Source organism: Suricata suricatta, chromosome 1 (assembly GCF_006229205.1).
Source record: "Suricata suricatta isolate VVHF042 chromosome 1, meerkat_22Aug2017_6uvM2_HiC, whole genome shotgun sequence".
Classification (NCBI taxonomy): Eukaryota; Metazoa; Chordata; class Mammalia; order Carnivora; family Herpestidae; genus Suricata; species Suricata suricatta.
This window is the reverse complement of record NC_043700.1, coordinates 96668711-96691287: the sequence shown is the minus strand read 5'-3', so window position 1 is coordinate 96691287 and position 22577 is coordinate 96668711. Positions and strand designations below refer to the sequence as shown.

Below are 22577 nucleotides of genomic sequence, written 5' to 3'. Positions count from 1 at the left end.
TATGTAGGCCCAGACTTTAGTAGTTTATTATAAAAGTTCAGATTCGATAATGTTTTGTAGTGAATACCAAAACTTACTATAAAATTACAGTAATCAGGGCAGTGTTATATTAGCATAAGAATGACCTTATGGACCTAAATAGAAAGCCCAGAGCTACTCCAAAACACTTATAAGGTCATTTTACTTTTGATGAGGATGCCCAAACAATCCAACAGGGAGGGCAAAATCTCTTCAACAAATGTGTAGAAAAACTGTTTATACATACAGGGGGAAAAAGAACCTTGATCCTTACTTCATACTATACACAAAAATTAATTTGAGATGGGTAATGGACATATTAAAAGTTAAAACTATAAAGTTTCCAGTCTAGAAAAAAAGCACAGGACAATATTTTTGTGACCTAAAAGACAGGCAAAAGTCTCTTAGAGAAGACAGAATAAAAAAGATAAAAGGAAAAAATGGCTAAATCTAACTTCAAAATTAAAAATACCTCTTTTAAAGACATTGCTACAAAAATAAGTAGGCTAGCCACAAACTAGGAGAAAACTGCTGTAATGCATACATCTCATAAATCAATAGTGTATAGATTATAACAACCATTTCTATAACTCAGTAATAAAAAACAAATAACCCCAAAAAGGACAGAGTAGAGAAACAAGATCCAAGTGATTCTCAGTATAGAAGAACAGCCAGATATTTGAGGAAAACATTACCCCAACATCCTCACCACCCTCATATTTTATCCAAGCTCTGAATACAATGAAAATATTATTTAATATTTCAAAAGTAAAACATTAATTGGCAGATAGAAATGTCCACTAAAAAGGAAATCTGATATAAAAAATAAATATTTCCTTTTATCCATTAATCTCATTCTAATTAACTCTTTAAATATTATGGGTAATAATAATTCACACACACAAAAAGCTGAGTTACATATAATTATTTTTTTATTCCACAGCCTTTTTAAAAATATAAACCACTAAGTAGTTTGAAAAACACACATGAAATAATCATTTAGCAGCCACAATATTACAAAAATAAAGTAAAACAGAATGAAGCACAACAGAAAAAAATAATTCCTGCTGACTCACTCTGACTAGGAACACATAATGTTCACTAGGAATGTTAAATGGACCAGCACCACCATTTTTCCATCATGAATTATCACAAAAATCAATCACAGGACCTATTCCTAGGAGATCATGGCATTTATACAGAAATATGTACAATGTGTAATGTCAAGTTAACATCTTGAATTCAGTTCCAAGATACTGTTTTTCCTTTTCTATGGGAGACAAGCTCAATGGCGAGGTGGAATAGTGATGACCATGGGACACCAAACACATGACTGACCCAAACCCCTCCCAGGTGGTTGTAAAACACAAGAAAAAGAAAGTTGAATGCTGGAGCTGTACAATACAACAGCCACTAGCCACATATGGCTATTTACATTCCAATTATTTAAAATTAAATAAAATTAAAATTTACTTCCTCAGTCACACTAGCCACATTTCGAGTGTTCACTAGTTACACATGGCTAATGGCTACCATAATGGACAGTGCAAATATAGAACATTTCTGTCATCACAGAAAGTTCTTTTGGACAGCCTTGGATGTGGGAAGTGTTTCTTCTCCCTTTGCTTAGGCAGGATGTAGGCTGATTACGGAAGCAGTTTTGAGAAGCAAGTCTTCTCCCAGGATATTCCTAGATTGGTGGTGGAGTCACGGAAGGGAATAAAGTAGCCTTTCTTTACATAGATTACCTTCTCCTATATTTGAAAGGGATGATCCTTTTCTGGTGATCAAGCAAAAACTAGACTCCACCAAAAATCTGCAAGGAAAATTAGAGATACATGATGCAGATGGGAAAGCAGCAAGGTAGAACGTTCTTTATCCCATTCCAAACCTTCATAGATTATGTCCACAAAGGAAGCGGACAGGTTCCCAGGGTCCTCTAGAAAATCCTGATGTGGGCCAAGCCATTGGCTGATCGGAAAAGCCAGTCCTGGCAGGTGTTTCAGGAAAAAACCTAGCATGTCTTCACTCTGCTTACTGTCTGAGCAGGACAGTGTTGCTTGGAGTATTGTTAGTTGTGAAGGAGTTGTGGTTTTGATCTGTTTGAACATTATGCTCTTTTACAACTGTATTTTGTAGCCAGAGCACAGACTGCTACTTTGTTTCCCAAAGATCCACCATCATTGTTTCCCTTAGATTTCCTTAGATTTTTTTGTTGAAAGCTGTTAATATGTCCAACTACAAAACTACATTTATCATGCAACCTTGCAGATATGACACAGTCTGGCCAATGAGATGGAAGTGAAAGTTGCTGGGCTGCTGAGAAAGCTCTTCAAAAGGAAGCCGACTCAAAATGGTGTGCCCCGTTTTCTCTTTCAGCTTCCTTCATCTTCTTGGGGGAGCTGCAGCAACCATCTTGTGAGCTGCTGAACCAACACAAGATAGTTTAACGCCAATCTCCTTGTCACCTGAGAAGGAAACAAAACCTCTACTTTGTTTAAGCTACCATTGAGTCCAATAACTTCCTACTCCATTACTGAGACAGCAATCCATCTTGATTCCCAATAGGAAAGAAAGATTTCCATCTTAATGTAAACAAAACAAAACAAAACAAAAACTAAAACAAACAAAAAACAAGAGGTACCTTGGTGGCTCAGTCCATTAAGTGTCTGACTTCGGCTCAGGTCATGCTCTGGGTTTGTGAGTTCAAGCCCCACTTTAGGCTGTGTCCTGACAGCTCAGAACCTTGAGCCTGCTTCAGATTCTGTGTCTCCCTCCCTCTCTCTGCCCCTTCTCTGCTCATGCTCTCTCTCTCAAAAATAAACAAACATTAAACAAATATTTTTAATTAAAAAAAAATGCCAGAAGAAACTATATATATATACACACACACACATATATATATTCAACAAACTATATATATACATATATATACACATATATATTCAAAAAACTATATATATACATATTCAACAAAGTTCATGTAACTTCATAGAGTCATAATAAAAAAACAAAATTTAAGTACAAAAATTTTAACTTTAGGGTGTCTGGATGGCTCAGTGGGTTGAGCATCTGACTTTGGCTCAGGTCATGATCTCATGGTTTGCGGGTTCCAGCCTGTATTGTGCTTTGCACTGATGGCACAGAGCCTGCTTTCCATTCTCCGTCTCCCTTTCTTTTTGCCCCTTGCCCATGTGTGCTCTATCTTTGTCTCTCTCAAAAATAAACACTAAAAAAAATTTTTTTTTAAATTTTAACTTCAACCTACCCACATCTACACAGCACAACAGTGGAAGAAATGATTAGTTTATTACATAAAATGCTGCTATTAAGGAAAACAAGAGGATTTTTAGCAGAATTCACCAGGAAGTTTTTTCTGAGTGTGTATTATATTCTGACTACTGTTCTAAACACAGGTTGGCCCTACTGATAACCCAAATTCTTTTGTGATAAGATGCTAACTACTTGGATAATTAATCAGATTATTATTTAATCTGTGGCTTTATTTTGTGTGGACAAAATAAGAAATGTAGAGTTGATAATTTATTTCACTGATCCAAAACAAAACAAAAACAAACAATAAACAAACAACAAAAATCAACTTCAAAGATCTGCAACTCAATCTTTAACATCCCCTTGTTAGTGACACGACTCCTGACAGTGATTTCCTAATAATCCTAGAGTTTTAATTGTGGTTTTAGCTAAACGAGGCAAAGCTGCCCCAGAGTAGCTATCAAAATTAAAACCAAAGCATAGTACTCTGTAAATACATTCTATGTAATGCACTAGTACCATTAGTATTCTAAACATCCCTAGATGAGTAGGTATGCGTTTGAAAAAGTAAACATTTACCACTATCCTAAATGGTTAATTATATATAATGTTAAAATATGGGTCCATTAAAAAATTGAGCTCTTTTGCACTTATTTTGAAAGGATAAACAAAATTGGAAATATGAAATGTCAAGCTATAAACGGGGATATTGCATGTAAAACAACTCACCTAGTTCCAAGTTTCCACCCCTGCAAGTGAACCAAAAACAAATCCTGGCAACTTGTCATTCCCAGAAAAGCCAGTGCATGGCACACTCTGGGTGAATTTTCTCTCTTATTCTGTGGAACTGCACCAGATGGCATCAGTCCTGCATCTACAGCTGTGCCCTAAAACTGAAGTTCAGACATAGGAGTCTACTTTATTAGACATTTCAGGTTTTGCAGGTGTGAATGTGATGTCATTCTCATTCAACTTAAAAATGGTTATCTTTCCAAGTGGAACTGCTGATTCATTGTACCAACAGGTTTGGAAATCAGTGAAACAATCCAGATTATTTATCCTAATAAAATTTGAAGTAATTTAAAAAAACTGAAATTTAGACACAATGAAATAAGAACACCTGACATAAAATATGGATATTTCATAATAATTAAATGATAGCCCATTTCCTGATAATGTAAGAATTTCAACTCAGCTTCTCACATTGCTGAAGAGTCACTAAATACCTTCTATTTGAAATAGAATGTAAGAATCTTCTATAATCTAGCTACATTTGAATAATGAGCACTTATTTTAAATGTTCCTTATTTTTCAAATGTTTTTATGTCTCTCCCATATGTATACCATCTTCAAAAATCTATGTGGTATAGTGATAGGATCAGAAGGTGGTCAGCGGAGGGGGCAGCCAACATGTACAAACTGGAAACCCAGACCATTGTGGGCATCAGAGCATTAGATCAAGAATACATACACATAGAAAAAAAAAAGTGAGTTCAGAAGTAGTTTTAATTCAGCAGATCAGTTTTTGTTGAGTTTTGGAAAAATGATGGTTGAATAAATGAATAGAAAAAGGCAGTTGGAGTACGGGTGTCAAAGTTCCAAACGCAGAGTGCCTCACCAAGCAAGGTGTGAGGCAGGAGGTCAACAGCAGCAAGTTCTGAGAGCAAACGTGAGGAAGCTGAATCCCCAGAGTTCAGGGCCACGTTCCAGGCAGGCAGTGATTGCGTAACAGGAATAGATAGTTGTTTGTTTGTTTGTTTGGCCTAGACAAATGCCAATGGAGTAACTAATAATTGGATTACAAGGAGGGCATATCCTGGGCACAGGCTAGAAAAGTAACTATTCCTTTCATGTACTTTCATGTCTTTTCAAACAAAGTCAGTAGAGCCACAACCCAGATTAATCCTGGGATGGCAGCAAACTCCTCACCCTGTATTCGCCAAAATCTCCTCTCTGCAAGAGTCAGGGCTGGTTTACACCTCTGGACTCCAGTGGCACTGCTAAGAAGATTAAAGGATTACAAAATCAAGAAGTGAAGGAGGTGGTTAAAATAATTTGCACTCCAGTTATGAAAAAGTACAAAGGGACTATTTCCCATCCTTGTAAACAACTATAATGACTAATTAACTACTCCTACACTCATCTCTAATGTCCATATTAACCATGTAACCCTATAGTTAAATGCCACGGCCGAGGTGTCAACCAATTAGAGAACTATTGTTTAAAATACAAGATAGAGTCATTGCAGTTGATTCTGGGATTCAAACTGGAAATTCAAATCAAGTCGTACTATAGCTCTGATAGAGAGAAAGATGGATAGGTAATAGAACTATATATATTTATATATAGAGAGAAATATATGTGTATATATACACATACATACACACACATACATACACATACATACACCTATACTTCATTAACAACAGGTCTGTTCTAGGAAAGTGAACTAGAAATGTGGGAAAGTATCTGACTGTCTCAGCCAAAAAAAACTTCCCCATAATTATGTTTACCTACATGAGACTATTTTTCCTTCTCTTGAATTAACAAAGTAATTGTCTTCTACTTCATGTTCATATTATCAACTTAGGCAAGACTTAGTATTTTGTTGTTTTTAATCTTCCCTACATGGTCTGTGTACCTCAAATTAATAAATATTTTCAAAATTCAGTCATGATATAGCTTATCCCACCTTAACACGACTGGTCCAAATTTTCCCTTAATGAAGACAAATGATACCTGCATTACATATTTCAACTCCAAAACCCCCTGAACTGTTTTCCAAAAGAGTAGAATGATTATTAAAATTGCAAACACTGTTCACATCCCACTCTAATTTCTATGCTCCTCTACACAGACACCGATTCTTGCAATGAGTTAGGAATCAGCTTGGCTGCTCAGTTCTAGTAGAAGTTCATCAGTTCTAAGAGGGAGAGAGTCCTTTCATTGAACCCAATTCCTCGATTCTAACCTCTCACTTTTTCAGGCCCTGGGTCTTCAGAAGTTTACCTATACCCAGGGACAAAGTGTCAATCAGGGCGGTCGGTCCCCTCTTACCATTGGCAGAAAACGTCCATCTCAGGTTGTTCAGGTCCCCTCCGTGAAGGGTTTCCCAACACCAGCTGGAACTGCAGTTGAGGTCTTCAGGGCACCAACGCTGGGCAGCAGCTTGACTCCAGAACTCGAGACGACATAAATCAAGGAAAAAGCATCTGGAAGATGAAACTGTTATTTCCCCAAACTGACATTGCCTGGAGGGTGCTTATGGCACATTAATGAGAAGTTTATTGCTGTTCCATCAATCTCGCAAATGGTCTAGTCCTGTAATCTAAAAGGACAGCCTTGCTCCTCCAGTCCTTTTTTCTGTTGCCCTAAAACGTACAAACAGTACCTCTTTTCACCAGCCCTTCAGAGCAGCCTCAAGGCATTTCCCAGAGGACTTCTAACGCTCACCGTCCTGCTGTTCCAGATTCTAAACCCACCCGGTGTGGCAACTCCGCAGGCATAAATGGGGCCGGTGGCTAGAAGAGGAGGACGGATTGAGGGGAGACGGGGCACTGACGGACGAACCCCATTCAGCCTCTACTAGAGCACAAAGATACTTAAAGCAGTACTCGGCGGACTTCAAGTAAGTGCTCACTGTTTCCTCCTGCTTCCTGTCCCAAAGCCCACACTCTCTAAGTAATTTGGACATTTAGGTTGACACTCGATTTTTGGAATCAAATATGGTATGGAAGTGGTTGCACTGGATTATCTGAATGATTTGGTTTTCCATCCTTTCGGTACAAGATCAAACGCAGTGGGACCGGGAAGAAGAGCTTGCAGGTGCCCAAAGCCATTCCGGCTCCAAAGGCTGAACGTCTTTCTCCCTCCTCCCCACCCCGGAAAAGCTCCTAAGAGCACAGAGCCAGCCCAGACCCCATACACCCACCGTGCCTGGCAACCGAGCGTGCTTGGAGCCCAGAGTTTCCCCAAAGGGCGGAATAACTCGCCCCTCCTCAGGCCCCTCTACCCCCGAACGAACCTGCCAGCGCTACCGAGCCTAGCACTGGAACCTGGGTGGCCACGCGCACAGAGAGTCGAAGCTGAGACCCAGCCTGGCGCCCGCACAGCTCCGTGCTTTCCCGCTAGGGCCCGCGCCTTATGGGTCACACCGCTTGCTCTCGGGAGAAGCCCCAAGGCTCCCGGTGCAGTGAGAGACGACCCGGCTGGAGCGCCCCGGCTGTGCTGGCCACGGAGTTCTTCAGCTGCTTGATGACCACGAAGAGCAGGAGGAAAAGTAAGAAGAGCAGGAAGAAAAAGAGCGCCAGGTAGAGCAGAAAGTTGAGCTCCCACTCCATGCTTGGAGGCGCCGGCGCTCGGTGGCTGTGCGCGCTGGGCGCGGATAGCAGCTGGCCGACGAGGCTGGCCACCGGCTCTCCCACCTCCGAGTCTCCTCCGCCCCCTTACGCGAGCCCGGCTTTGGGCGCCTACTTCTCGGTCCGTGTTCGGCCTCCCCCAGTTCGGAGGAAAAGCGCCAAGGAGCTGGTTAATCCCGGCTCCGCCTCTCGCAACAGGCACAGAAGCCTCCCGCTTTGCTGAGATCCTCTCCTGCGCTCTTGGGGACGTGACCGGATTTTTCTAAGGAGCAAATTTGACGGGCGGGGACGCCAGGTGAAGAGGTCATAGCCCAAGGGGTGATGTGACTGGTATTTTGCAAATGATCATAAGATTTCCATCCCCAACATCCAATGAGTCCCTTAGCCCCCTCCCTTTCTAACTGATTTACTTCTGGATATTCTCCCCTGTCCTGGTTTTCCAGGAGGGAAAAGGTGCCATGGCCAGAAACCCAAAAGAATTAAAAGTAGCAGTGAAGGTGGGGTCCAAAGGGCTATGAGATGACTTCCTTCTGTGGGATGACTGAATGGTGCCTGAGTGAGTTCTAGTTCCACCTGCCTTGCTCTCCAGAGTCGCACATGCACTCAGTCCAGAGTGCTCTTTTCCATAAACATTTAGAAAAGCATTAAGAACAGGGGCATCTGAGTGGCTCAGTCAGTTAAGCCTCTGACTTCCCCTTAGGTCATGATCTGGTGGTTCCTGAGTTGCAGCCCGGGGCTGGGCTCTGTGCTGAGAGCTCAAAGCTCAGAGCCTGAAGGCTGCTTGGGATTCTGTGGCTCCCCCTCTCTCTGCCCCTCCCCGACTCACACTCTGTGTCTTTCTCTCTCTCTCTCAAAAATAAACAGTATAAACATTAAAAAAAAAAAAAAGGAGTAACTGGCTGGCTCAGTAGCAGGGCCTGAAACTCTTCAAAAGAAAGAAAAAAGCATTAAGAACAAAATGCATTTCAAAAGTTATATTGTACAAAGTTTCACAGAATGCGGACTTGAAATTGAATTTCCGTGGTGGAAAGTAAAACCAATACAAAAATAAACAATTACTTGAAATGTTCCTTTAAGTCCCTAATAACTACCTGTATTTGATTAAGATGGCTCATAGTCTATGTGGTACAGTTTTTGTTTTAATTTAATTAAAAATTTTTTAAATGTTTATTTATTTTTGAGAGAGAGGGTGTGTGCAAGGGAGGGACAAGAGAGAGAGACACACACACACAAAATCTGAAGCAGGCTCCAGGCTCTGAGCTGTTAGCACAGAGCCTGACACAGGGCTTGAACCCACTAACCTGTGAGATCATGTCCTGACCCAAAGTCAGTGCTAAACCGAATGAGCCACCGAGGTGCCCCTTTTTAAAAACTTTTTAAAATTATTATGTTTATTTATTTTGAGAGAGAGAGAGAGAGAGAGAGAGAGAGAGAGAGAGAGAGAGAGAATGAGAGAATGTGAGTGGGGGAAGGGCAGAGAGAGAGACACACACAGAATCCAAAGTAGGCTCCAGGTTCTGAGCTATCAACAGAGCATAATGCAAGGCTCAAACCCACAAACAGCGAGATCATGACCTGACCCAAAGTTGGATGCTTAACCAACTGAGACACCCAGGTGCCCCTATATGGTGCAGTTTTTAAAGAAATCCAGTTCATCCAGAGCTGTGTAACAAATTACCCCCAAACCCAGGGGCTTAAGACAACACAAACATTGGTTCTCTCTCACAGTTTCTGTTACTCAAGACTTTGGTAGCATTTAGCTTGGTGATCCTGGCCTGGAGTTTCTCATGAGGTTATGGTTAGATGTCAGGCAAGGCCACAGTCGCCTGCAAGCTTGTCTTGAACTGAAAGATCCACTTCCAAGATAGCTCATTTCTATGGCTAAGACAGTGCTGACTGTTGGTGAGAGGCCTCAGCTCTTTCCCATGAGCCTGCTTGTGTGTTCTTACAACATAGTGCTGGCTTCTCCCAGAACAAGTGGCCCAAGAGAACAAGGCGGAAGCTGCAGCCCTCTCTGTGGCTAGCTTAATAAGTCATATACCAACACTTCTGCAATGTCCTATTAGGCACCCAGGTCAGCCTTACAGTGAAGGAATCCAAGGACATGAACACCAGCGGTAAGGATCATCAGGAGCCATCCTGGAGTCTGGCCATCAAAGTTGTCATTCTCCATTCTGTGGGCCTCCAACTTACTTCATTTTTTTATTTGTCAAGATACAGAAGAGCCCCTTGGCTGAAAAAGGGAATATTCTTGACATACACATTCTAGGTTATTTAATAGTCTGCCTACAATAAATGGCTACTCCAGGGATGGCAAGAGGTTCAAAGAAACAGGACGGTATGGGAAAAGCTGTGAACTGTAAGTCTCAAGGATCCGGATCTAGTTTCTACTCCACCTGTAAGGTGATTTGTAATAAGGATAAAAAATGAATTAGGATGTTGAATAAGAATGTGTTTTCTAGATAAATGTCAGATACTATTATTAATATGTTACTGAGGATTCCCAGTGTACAAAAATGTACTGTGCAAAATTTCCAGGTCCTAGGCCTCTCATCAAGCATTGCACTGTGTAAGAAATCTTTCAATTATTGATCCATCTCTTAGGCAGTGGTGTGCTGGCTCCTAAAATTATTTGGAAAAATTTTGCCAGCCATTTGTTAAAAGCTATTGTAAAAATTAAAATCATATAAGGGTGCCTGGTTGGTTCAGTCAGTTAAGTGTCTAGCTCTTGATTTCAGCTCAGGTTGTGATCTCATGGTTTGTGGTTTCAAGCCCAGAATTGGGCATTGCATTGAAAGCACAGAGCCTTCTTGGAATTCTCTCTCTCCCTCCCTCTCTCTCTGCCCCTCCCCTGCTCACACTTTCCCTCTCTCTCAAAATATAATAAAGAATAAACATTTTAAAAAATCATATAAACTTAAATTATGTTATATGAGAATTTTAAGATATAAAACAGATGAACATAAGGGAAGGGAAGCAAAAATAATATAAAAACATGGAGGGGGACAAAACATAAGAGACTTTTAAGTATGGAGAACAAGCACAGGGTTGCTGGATGGGTTGTGGGAAAAGCCATGAGCTAAATGGTAAGGGGCATTAAGGAATATACTCCTGAAACCATTGTTGCATTATATGCTAACTTGGATGTCAATTAAAAAAATAAATTAAAATAATTATATTATCAACAAAGGCAATAAATTCTCATAAATAAATACTCACAAATGAAAACTCATTACTTCTGAATTATTTTACTACATCTCACTATTTTCTATGCACTTGAGGTTATTTATATCTGTTGTAGTTGTATGGCTGAAATATTATATAATAGTATATTATTGTACATCTCTTTTCAGCTGTGTTCAGATGTCATGTGGGTAGCCTGAAATTGTCCACAGTGGGAGTGTTTGTCCTTGGAAATGTACAGATGTTACAAATCAGGTCCAGAGAGCAGCTGTTAAACATTTACCACCATGTTATGTCACGGAGCTACTGAGGAAAATTTGAAGTCTTATGTAAGTAATGCAGAGATTTGTGATTTTTTTTTGACCACCTAGAAGCACCACATGTTCCTGCTGGTAGAATACTCCATATTACCAAACCTTGACAGGAGGACAGATTCCAGTGACTGCTTTCCACTACCACCTCTCATTATGGAAACCAAGAGGGTCAGACACATCTGTTACCCACTCCTGATACAATGCAAGAAGGACAGAAAGAGCCACGCCAGAAACTCAGCCCCAATATCCTCATTTCCAGGACTCTGAAATTTGGGAGCAGTCAGAGTAAGAGGAAATGTTTGGAGGTCAGAGGCATCCCAGTGGCAGAGAAACTCTGAGACCCAGAGCAGCCCTGGGGGTGACCTGGGTGTGGCTCTCATCGCCGCCTCCTTGACATCCTTGACTCCTGCCCTTTCCCCAAATTTGACACTCCTACTTCTTTTCCATTCTGTGAGCTGCCACTGGTTTTCCGCAGATCTCCTTAGTGTAGCGAGGAGTAGTGTTTAATTCAGCTTGCAGATGAGAATACCAACTGGGAAAGCATTACTTACACACTTCAAAATCAATAAAGTGGAATATGCCGTTTGGCACATTGCCATCCAGATGTCCTAGCCATCAAAGTATGGAAATTGAAACAGAGAGGTTACACGACCTGTTTAAAGCCACACAGCTAACAAGTGGCAAAACTGGTATATGAACCCAAGGGAGTTTGGCTCCAGAACCTTCACTATCCACTCTCATGATATCCTATCTCCCAGGGAAAAGTACCCTTTTCTTGTGTATGACCATCAAATTAATGACCACATTTTTTTTTCTTTTGAGTATCAAACTTAAAGAAAACACATTTCTAGAAATGCATACCTTCTGCTCACTTACATCTCAGCTCCTTCCTTTGAAATCTTGAAGGTCAAAGCTTCAAATGAGCCAGTGTTTGCCTGGAGATGCTGAGGAAAGAAGCCAAGGAAAGAAAGCTTAGGTCACCAAGCTCAAATCCGTTTCAGCCTTCCTGACCATAATTATTTAGATTTTCCATTTATCTGAGCAGCTTAAATAGATTTATAAATATTAACTAATATATCCTCATAGTCACTCTCAATAGACTCTATATTTAAAATAATGTAGCTACAACAAAAAATAACTTATTACATTTATTAGATGATCCCAGTGCTTTTTAGCCTCTGGTCATATTTATACACCTCATAAGATGGTCCGAATTCAGTTTCCATCATATAAATGATTCCATAAAAATAAGACACAATCTAATGAAATCCATGGAAAGAAAACCTAAGAATTTAAAGGGCAGAAAGGACACTTACTATAGCTAAGAATTTGTCTGGTTCTGGCACCTAAAACGAATGCCCTTGTATACAAATTGGTAAAGCAGATGGAGGCTATGGCATTACAATCTCATACCACTGCCCACAAAGTTGACCCTACATATATGCTTCCACATAACATGTGCACTACTCCGAGTCAGACCTTATGTATCTTTCAGCTCCTCAGTCCCCTCCTTACAAGTCTCAGAACAACTGGATATTGCCCCAGGGCTGCTCCAGGTCCTGGCTTATGGACAGCTACGGCATATATTAGAATAAGGTTCTCTATCGCTTTGCCTGCTCTGGTCCTCCTTGCCCTCACCTTTGATAGGGAGGGATCTTTTATCATAACAAGCATCAAAGCTATTTATTAGAAGTGATTAAGGGTAGTAATCAAAGAGTTTATCTTATAAATAAATGTGCTTCTCTAAAGACTATAAAGACCCAGGCACCTGGGTGACCCAGTCTGTTATACATCAGACTCTTGTTTCAGCTCAGATCGTAATTTCATGGTTTGTGGGTTTGAGCCCCAAGTTGGGCTCTGCGCTGGCAGTGCGGAGCCTGCTTGGGATTCTCTCTCTCTCTCTCTCTCTCTCTCTCTCATTCTCTGGCCCTCTCCCCCTCTTGCTCTCTCAAAATAAATAAATAAACTTAAAAAAAAAGAAGACTCTAAAGACTTAAGAAAATACCAAGGGAGGGCTGTAAAGTTCTACTGTCACCACCGCAGGTGAAACCTCCCTGGACTTGCCTGTTGGGAGTAACTGCAGAATGGAAGCAGCTTCCCCGAGACAGGGGAAGGATAAAAGTGGGAGAATAAGAAAAAGAGATTTCCAGGCATCTTTCTTTTCTTTAAAGTTTATTTATTTATTTTGGGGGTGGGGTCGGGGGGGAGGAGAATCCCAAGCAGGCTCATGCTGTCAGGGCAGAGTCTTGACATGGGGCTTAATCCCATGAACTGTGAGATCATGACCTGAGCCAAAATCAAGATTGCTTTATTTTTTTTATGAGTTCCTTTTAAAAAAGAAAGGAAGGAAGGAATAAAAGAAAGAAAGAAAAGGAGATAAAGAAAATATGCATGAGACAGCATGGTAATCTGAACACAGACTAAACATGATGTTAACAAAATCAAGAGTCACACGCTCAACCCACTGAGCCACCCAGGCACCCCTCCAGTTATCTTTCTGAAGCTAACTCAATTTGTCCTGAAAGACACCCAAAAGAAATGGAAGAAGAGCACCTGTATGGTTCAGTCGGTTAAGTGTTCGATTTTAGCTCAGGTCATGATCTCATGGTCTATGGGTTCGAGCCCCGCGTCAGGCTCTGTGCTGACAGCTCAGAGCCTGGAGTCTGCATCCAATTCTGTGTCTCCCTCTCTCTCCGCCCCTCCCTGCTCCTTCTCTGTCTCTCTCTGTCTCAAAAATAAATAAAACATTAAAATAATTTAAAAAATTAAAGAAATAAAAAATTTAATAAAAAAAGAAAAAAGAAATGGAAAAAATATTTTGCTCCATGCCCTGGCCTCAAAATGTGCTGTGGACCATGATTATTGACACTGGGTTCTTAAGTCACTGAACACCTTTCTAGGTGGCGTGGACCTTAAAACTGGGTTACAGGTGGCTCATCTCTGCTTAGATGGGATCTCCTGTAAAGCACTCATGCATGTGCTGAGGATGAGATTGATACTCTGTGGAAGTTTCCAGGCCCTAAGAAGCTCCGTCCTAGCTAGTCAGGACCTTTATCACCCCAGTGATCCCGGCACCTCTTAATGGCCCCCAAATATCCCAGCCATACTATCAATGTCCCTCTGACACCCCATATCCTTTGCTTCTTCTCCATACACAAATGTACTATCATGTGGATTTCTACAAAATACAAACAAGGAGCTTCCTTAGAATTGCCCCTTATTTACACTCTTTACAACCCCTATAACTCTCCAGGTTAGAATTAGAACATCCATAAGAATGTTTACTGTGGCAGAGGAGGAGAATAGTGAGTTGTTCTACCTCTGGGAGTTCTCTTAAGTCAGCCAACAGTTATTTAATACCCCGACAATAGTATTTGCTCTCCACACCTTCACCTCTTTTCCTACTCCATCCCAAAAGAATGACTTCAGTAGTTTTACAATACTTACAAAATGAGATTCTCTTCAAGCAATAAGTAAAGTGTAAATGATAAGCTGCTGAAATCTCACATAACCATTTAGGAATTCCAGTGGGAAGGAAGAGAGTGCGGGAGGGAAATCTAAGGAAGAAACTTATTTGAGGGGTATGTGGGAGATCATACTATGTGGGTAGCCTTTGAAATCCAGAATTCACCACTAAGAATAATTCTACAGAAAAAAAATTCTAGACCCTGTCCTTGGTTTAGAATGTCTTAAAACATAACAGAAGATGCCCAAGACTGTGTAATATTGAGGAAAAAAATTAAGTAACAGATCGTGCTAACAGCCAAACACTATTTCTTTAATTTAGACTCTTTCCTGTAAGTTAGAAGGAACACTAGAAAAAGTCGATGTGACTTGTTAGTGACTTTAGACTTGATCAATACTATGTCATGTAGCAAAATAAAAAATCAGAGCATTATAGAGCAATCTATCTTTTGTTCAGCACAACTTCAATAATGGCAGCGGTGAAACTGTCATCTCTAATGGAAGGTCTGCAGACTTCTATATGAGCTGATAATAATCACAGCTGTGGGCTTGCAGATGTGTGTGCACATACATAGGACTGAAATTGAGCTGCCACAAGGTAAAAAAGAAATTGGAGAAAAGTAGAATCTGTCTGAAATCCATACCCCTTTAGTAAGATGCCAGTTTATAAGATCTGGTGACCCCAGCAACTCAGGCCTGCATTCCCAGATCTAGGGGTCCAAGCTGCCTTCAAGACATACATAGGCAAACTGGTAATAAACAGCCTTGGGTCCTAGTTCCAGCCCTATACACTCTACCCTGCACTGTATTGTAGTGATGCGAGGGTCTTGAGTCCTTTGGACTTGGATGTGTATCTTGGCTTTATCTCTTGCTAGCTGGGTAAACTTGAGTACCTTTGGTTGCCTAACCAAACCAGGCACCTCATCCCTCTTTCTTCCTCGTTAATAGTGTCCTGACTTTATTCAGGTATCTTCCTCTTTCCTGTGTATCTAATACAAGATAGAGGAAACTGTATTGGGGATGTGGGTGCCATAAAAGTCATTCAGGGAATACAATGATTTTTTTTTCCCAAGAAAGGAGATATTACCTAAATTGACCTAACCTAATTGAAGGAAAGTATTAGCTGTTTCTCAAAAAGAAAGCAAAACCAATGTAGGTATCTAAAGTAGGGATATTTGATACTGGAAACTGGTTACACAGCTGTTGAATGAATATAAGGAGCAAAAAGGAGAAGGTAAGGTACCACAAGATCATAATTCCCTGGGCTAAAGGAGTAAAAGAAAAAATGGAATTATAACAGAGTTGATGGTACCCAGAGCTCACAGTTACTGTTACCTAGAGCCTTTAGTCCCTGCCACTATAATTTAGGTCCAAGACTTTTGGAATTGCAAGCCTCCTATAGAGTCCAAAGTTCTAAATTAGTTGTATCAGGCAGATTCTGCCACAAGTGCAACTGTTGTCTAAGTGGGGAGTGTTTGCTAATCCATCATCTTCCCAGAATCTTCCTCTTCTTTTTATTTTAATTGTGGTAAAACACATTTAAGATAAAACTTATCATCTTAACCGTTTTTAAGTGTACAGTTCAGTGGTATTAAGCACATTCATAATGTTGTGCAACCATCATCACCACCCATATTTAGTACCTTCTCATCTTCCAAAACCAAAACTCTGTACTCATTTAACAATAACTCCCCATTTACTGCCCGCCTCTACTCCAGGCAAACACCATTCTTTCTGTCTCTATGAGTTTGACTGCTCTAGATAGCTTGTGTAAGTGCAATCGTACAGTATTTGTCCTTTCCTGCCTGGCTTATCTCACTTACAATAACGTCCTCAAGTTTCATCCCTATCATAGCATGTGTCATAACTGTCTTCCTTTGTAAGCTGAATAGTATCTGTAATGGTTAATTTCATTTGTCCTGTATTGGACCACAGGGTGTCCATACATTTGGTCAAACATCACTCTGCGTGTATCTGTGAGGGTGTTTCTGGATGAGATTAACATTCAGTCAGTAGACTGAGTAAAGCAGATTGCCCTCCTTATTTACTTATTTACTTACTTACTATAACAAATTATCTATCTATCCATCTATCTATCTAATCTCCTATTGATTCTGCTTCTCTGGAGATCTTTGACTAATGCATATTTCATTGTGTGCATATACCACTCTTGTAGAAAACTTTTCTTTTGAGTTAAGAAAAAAAAAAGCTCCTGCTTTACCATATGGTCTAAGGCATACACATATCCCCCCAAAGAACTATTTCCCATAGAGTGTAAGTGTGCTTAGTGCAGAAAGCCACAATGCTATTTAATATATGAGAAAATTATTTCTCCTTGGGGTTTTCTGTATTTAGAGAGACCAACTCCATAGTGGTTAAGGGATAGGTTTGGTAGTATTGCCTCTGCAAGGCCCATTGTCATAAACACTGGTTAGAACCTAAACAGAAATTCTTGGTGAAAGACTGAGAGATTCTAAGACCTCCAATTGAAAACAAATCTGGGTATTCCTTTTGTAATCCCCACCATAAACCAGCCAACAATGACTGCCCACCCAAGCCTCCCTCTGGTTTTTGTATCAGCTCTTTGGAAGCCACTGAATCCACGTAAGGAAGCTTCTCACCCTTCCCACTGAAATTATTACTTCAGACTAAAGGCTTATGGCTTATGTGTGCTTTCTTTTGGCTTAATGGATATGAACATTTAAATACCAAGATGAATGGCACCATAGACATAGCAACCTTTAAGCATTTATCAAGAATCCAAAGAGTATAGATTATAAATTCAGCAATAAAGAGATTGTCCCGTCATTTTCTATGACCTGAAAAGCACTGTAAAAAGAGAATGTACAGGGTGTTTGTGAATTAGTGGAATTAGAATACTACTACTGTCATGAGGTTTTCTTTTGCTCTATCATGGATATTGTTGGTGGAACCAAGTGATGCTATTATAGTGACTACTCAGTAATGAATACGAAACTTTATGACATCTAAAGAAAATGCATATTTCTTGTAGTCGATTGCACACCTGGTTCTTCTGTGTGGCCCTTCATAATCATGATCTCTTCACATGTTGTATGGCTGAGCTGGTGGGCTATAATTGAAACTTACACCACCAAGAATTTTCTTTCTCCACCCACCCAGCTGGTGGTTGAACCATTTCTCACTTATGAGAAAAGATGAACACACAACTCATTGCACAAAACTTAGCACCTGCTACCTACATTTTTGGCTCTTCATGTTTTCTTCTACCTTGTGTATTTTTTCAGATGAAAAATCAAAAGTCTATTGCAAGATGAAAACAGCCATATATCAGTTTCATCATTTTGCTGATGCCTTAGCTATATTTGCTAGTATGATTTTTCTTCCTTCTTCTCAAGACTTCTTCAGACTTTCTGGTGTTGTGCAAAGAACACTGGTTGGAAACTTAAGAAGCCTGGATTCTCACCACCCCTGCTAGCACGAGCCATAACATTAGGCATGTCTTTAATTTCTCTACACTTCTGTTCCCTAGATTAGGGGATTGAACATAATTATCTCCATGTCCCTACTAGTTCCAAAATTCAAATGACTTATGATTTTTCCTGCCAAAACCAGGGGTGGTGGAAGAGTGAGAGTATCTGTGTGAATTGCTCCCAGCTGCCACAGCGATAGGGTAGGCTTGGAATCCAGAGCGCCTTCTTTCAGGAAAGCTGTTTGTTCCAGGAAGGGCCTCTGGCACATTAACAGAAGAGGTTAGTTAACCATTGCTCACTGCTCACCCCCAGCCATGACACACTTCCTTAAAGTAAGCAGAGTTATTTATGGGTAATCTACATATTAGCTGCTCCCAAAAGCAATCACTTTTTCACTATGTGCAACCCATAATCAGGAGTCAGCACCACATGGGTTCCTCTAAAAGAGAAAAATCATTCCATAAAGCAGGACTTAACAACAGAGAATTTACTGAAGGGAGACTTAAGGGAGAATTTAGACCACAGAGCAAACAAATATCCATTAGACAGCTCCCAAAGGCCCTGGTTGGCTATTTGCACAAGTTCCTTCCTTTTAACACTGTCTTCCCAACCAAATTATTATTTTCTTTCCTTTGCTTTCTTTGATAGGCAGGAAGCCTAAGCACCAACCTGAGTTGGCTCCTACCGGTTGGTTATCAAACTCCCTTTAAAATCAACCCCACCCATAAGAAAATCTACAAGCTGTCAAGAGATTATTTTGCCCCTGAGAACTACACATAACTCTTCAACTTCTCTGATTAAGCCCACACCATTTCCAAGTAATAAAGAGTATGAGAGAAAGACTGTTGTATTAATAAGACCTCCCAGGTAGGCTGCTGAGGACAGGATTTCACACACAGTATAACCGTACACACTGTTTATATTCTCTTTCAGATTAGAATAAATAAAACTCCATTGTGGCTAAAATCAACAACACAAGAAACAACAGATGTTGGTGAGGAAGTGGTGAAAGGAGGACCCTCTTACACTGTTGGTGGGAATGCAAACTGATGCAGCCACTCTAGAAAAGAAACAGTATGGAGGTTCCTCAAAAAGTTAAAAATAGAACTACACTATGATCCAGTAATCACACTACTGGGTATTTACCCCCAAAATACAAAAACACTAATTCAAAGGGATACATATACCCCTATGTTTATAGCAGCATTATTTACAATAGCCAAGATATGGAAGCAACCGAAGTGTCCAATGACTGATAAATGGATAACAAAGATTTATATATATACATAGATATATATACATACACACACACACACACACACACACACACACACACACACACTGGAATATTATTTAGTCATCATGAAGAATTAAATCTTACCAGTTGCAACAGCATGGAAAGAACTAGAGTGTATTATGCAAAGTAAAATAAGTCCATCAGAGAAAGACAAATACCACATAATTTCACTCATATAGGAATTTATGAGACAAAACAAATGAACAAAGGGGAAGAGAGAGAGAGATGAACCAAGAAATAGATACTTAACTACAGAGAACAAACTGAGGGGAGATGGATGGGAGGATGAGTTAAATGGGTGATGGGACTTAAGGAGGGCACTTGTGATGAGCACAGGGTGATGTATGGAAGTGTTGAATCACTATATTGTATACTTGAAACTAATATAACACCATATGTTAATTAACTGGAATTAAAATAAAAAACTTAAAAAGCAAAAACAAAACAAAAACAAAAACTCCATTGTACTAAGCTTTCTACATCCCCATCATCAAAATCAAATAGCTTTACTAGTTTTCATCTAATTGTGAACAAAAATTGATCTCATCTTAAAGATTATTTAATAGTAAAGAGCATTGAGTATTTTTGTTATCAAGCACTTGACAATCCATTATTTTGTATCTTTTGTAATATCACAATAATCACTTCATGACAGTATTATAAAACTAGCGCTGTTTGGTACTCATAATAAACTATAATAAGGTTTGCAGGCTTACTCTGCCAAGAAACTAATGTGACAACATTTGCTTTCAACTTCAACACCAGCAGAAAAATAAATTTAAAGGACAATTGTATGCCCATAATTCCATGATAAACTATTGACAATCATGTTTATAAAATAGCTCATGCATGATAACAGGGTGTTTCTAAAACTATGTACACATTATGATTTTTTTAAATACCATGAATTAAATTGTGAAGTAAGCCTGAAAAGATGTGAAAATTATACTCTTCAGTTAGTGAAAGGTTGAAGGGATACAGTAATTCTGTATTTTTTTAGTGAATTATTAATGAAAAACAGTCTTTCTTTAAAGTTTTTCTAAAGGAAAGTAAATGTACAAATTGTTTAAACTTATCACTATAGATACAACTTGTCAGAATTTAATACTTATTAATCTGTATATCCAAAATTTTTTAAAACACATAAACATTGCTTCATAGCAGAGTATGGTGATCAAGCCCCTGGATGTAAAGCCAGGCAGTTTGGATTAATAAATCTTGGCTTCCATTCTAGGCATCATGTGACTTCCATGTTCTGTGGCTCAACTGGCTCATCCGGAAAATGGAGGTAATAGTACTACTCTCAACACTGCGTTGTTATGAAGACCAAACACATTAATACATGTAAAGAGCTTAGAACATTGCCCAGAACATTCTAAGTGCCCAATAAAAGTTAACTATTATTCTTAATATTATTTCACAAGTCAGATATTAACACACCAGTGATGTGCTGATGAACTCTTTTGTCATTATTTAAACCCGCTGTATGTTTCATTGCCTGGCTCACTAATCACACCTATCACTCTCCAGATCATGTTTCTACTATTACATTTACAAGGTTTAAAAAATTTTTTGATGCATCCAGAATTTGATTTTTGATGAAGTGTAAGGAGGTAGAGATCCATCCTTATTTTGTTATATGTCTATCCTATTTTCCACAGACCATTTTTTTCAATGAATAACCCATCTTTCCTACATTTTTCTTATCTATTTGCTCTCCCATAACTTCAGACCAAAGGTCTCCAAAGTAGGTTTCTGATATACCTGAAGGTATATGAAGACTTTCTAAAGGGCACATAAGCATGGTTAGTTTTATGACTATGTCGAAATCTTCAACTTCCATGTACTTTTTCCTAGCAGTCTCTCTTTTTTTTATTAGAGTTTATTTTTTAGAGAAGCTTTAGGTATACAAGAAAATTGAGGAGTAAGCATAGAGTTCTCATATACCCTCTGCCCCTATCTACACACAGCCTCCCCCACAATCAACATCCTTCACCAGAATGATACATTTGTTATAGTTGATGAACCTACATTGACCTACATCATAATCACCCAAAATCCATAGTTTGCATTAGAGTTCACTCTTGGTGGTATACATTCCAGGGGTTTTGACAAATGTATAATGACATGTATCCACCATTATATCTTAGACAAAGTAGTTTCATTGCCCTAAAAGTCCTCCGCTCTGCCTATTCATTCCTCCCTCCCCACTAATCCCTGGCAGCCACTGATCTTTTTACTGCCTCCATAGTTTTCCCTTTTCCAGAATGTCATACAGTTAAAATCATACAGTATGTAGCCTTTTCAGATTGGGTTCTTTCTTTTTTTAATGTTTAAGATTTTTTAAGTTTATTTATTTATTTAATTTAATAGAGAGAGCGGGTGAGCACATGAGTGGGGTAAGGGCAGAGAGAGAGAGGGAGAGAAGGAGTATCCCAAGCAGGCTCTGCACTTTCAGTACAAACCCAAGGTGGGGCTCGAACTCACAAACTCCAAGATCATGACCTGAGCAAAAATTAAGAGTCTGATGCTTAACAGACTGAGCCACCCAGGTGCTCCCAAATTGGGTTATTTTGCTTGGTAATATGTCAAAGGTCTTTGTTCATACTCCTCTTTCCAAATTTCCTCCCACTTTAACAAGAAAGACTTACCTCTTACTTATTCCTAATCTTAATATTGCACATTGCAAATTCAAAAATAATCCTTAAAACAATTTCTTTAATCAAGGCACCATAATACATCTTCCCCCATCCATCTCAGTAAGAGATATATTTCCAATGAAGTTTCCTTTACTTTGTAGGTGACAAGAAACAAAAACCTCAAAACAAATTATTTTACATACATGTTCATAGGATATATATTTAATGTGAAGAAGCCCAATAATATTGCCAATAAAAGACTTTCTTTAAACAATTTTTTTCTTTAACATTTACTTATTATTGAGAGAGAAAGAGAGAGACAGAGAGACAGAGAGACAGAGAGACAGAGCATGAGCAGGGGAGGGGCAGAGCAAGGGAGACACAGTATCCAAAGCAAGGTCCAGGCTCTGAGCTGTCAGCACAGAGCCCACCGTGGGGCTTGAAACCAAGAACCATGAACTGAAGTCAGACGCTTAACTGACTGAGCCACCCAGGTGCCCCATAAGGCTGTCAACATGAAAGCCTGTTAGATTAGGATAAAAGTCTATAGAGACATGAAATTAGAAAGGAAGTCAAAT

At 39.6% G+C, this 22577-nt stretch overlaps 2 protein-coding genes across 2 annotated transcripts; both read right to left on the bottom strand.

Annotated features, from left to right (window-relative positions):
• Positions 1 to 928: 928 nt before the first annotated feature.
• Positions 929 to 4172, bottom strand: TMEM155 (transmembrane protein 155). Its single transcript, XM_029941434.1, is given in 2 exon segments — positions 929 to 2433; positions 4021 to 4172. Coding segments are annotated over 2 exon segments (294 nt in total). The 5' UTR covers positions 4155 to 4172; the 3' UTR covers positions 929 to 2273.
• LOC115301363 lies at positions 929 to 21203 on the bottom strand. The gene is made up of 5 exons (XM_029951175.1): positions 21057 to 21203; positions 7316 to 7911; positions 6349 to 6503; positions 5221 to 5291; positions 929 to 2441 (listed from the first exon to the last, which is right to left on the bottom strand). Exons 1-4 carry the CDS (start codon positions 21201 to 21203, stop codon positions 5254 to 5256), a joined length of 936 nt encoding a protein of 311 aa, XP_029807035.1. The 3' UTR covers positions 929 to 2441; positions 5221 to 5253.
• Between the last annotated feature and the right edge of the window lie 1374 nt (positions 21204 to 22577).

Excerpts from the sequence above, each read along its gene's own strand:
- LOC115301363 (XM_029951175.1), bottom strand. The coding sequence starts at position 21,203 with ATGGAAGTTGAAGATTTCGACATAGTCATAAAACTAACCATGCTTATG. Across the intron at positions 6,504-7,315 it reads AGGCTCGGTAGCGCTGGCAG|ATGCTTTTTCCTTGATTTAT; the intron begins GTTCGTTCGGGG and ends TTCATCTTCCAG. Across the intron at positions 5,292-6,348 it reads ATGGACGTTTTCTGCCAATG|CAGTGCCACTGGAGTCCAGA; the intron begins GTAAGAGGGGAC and ends TAATCTTCTTAG.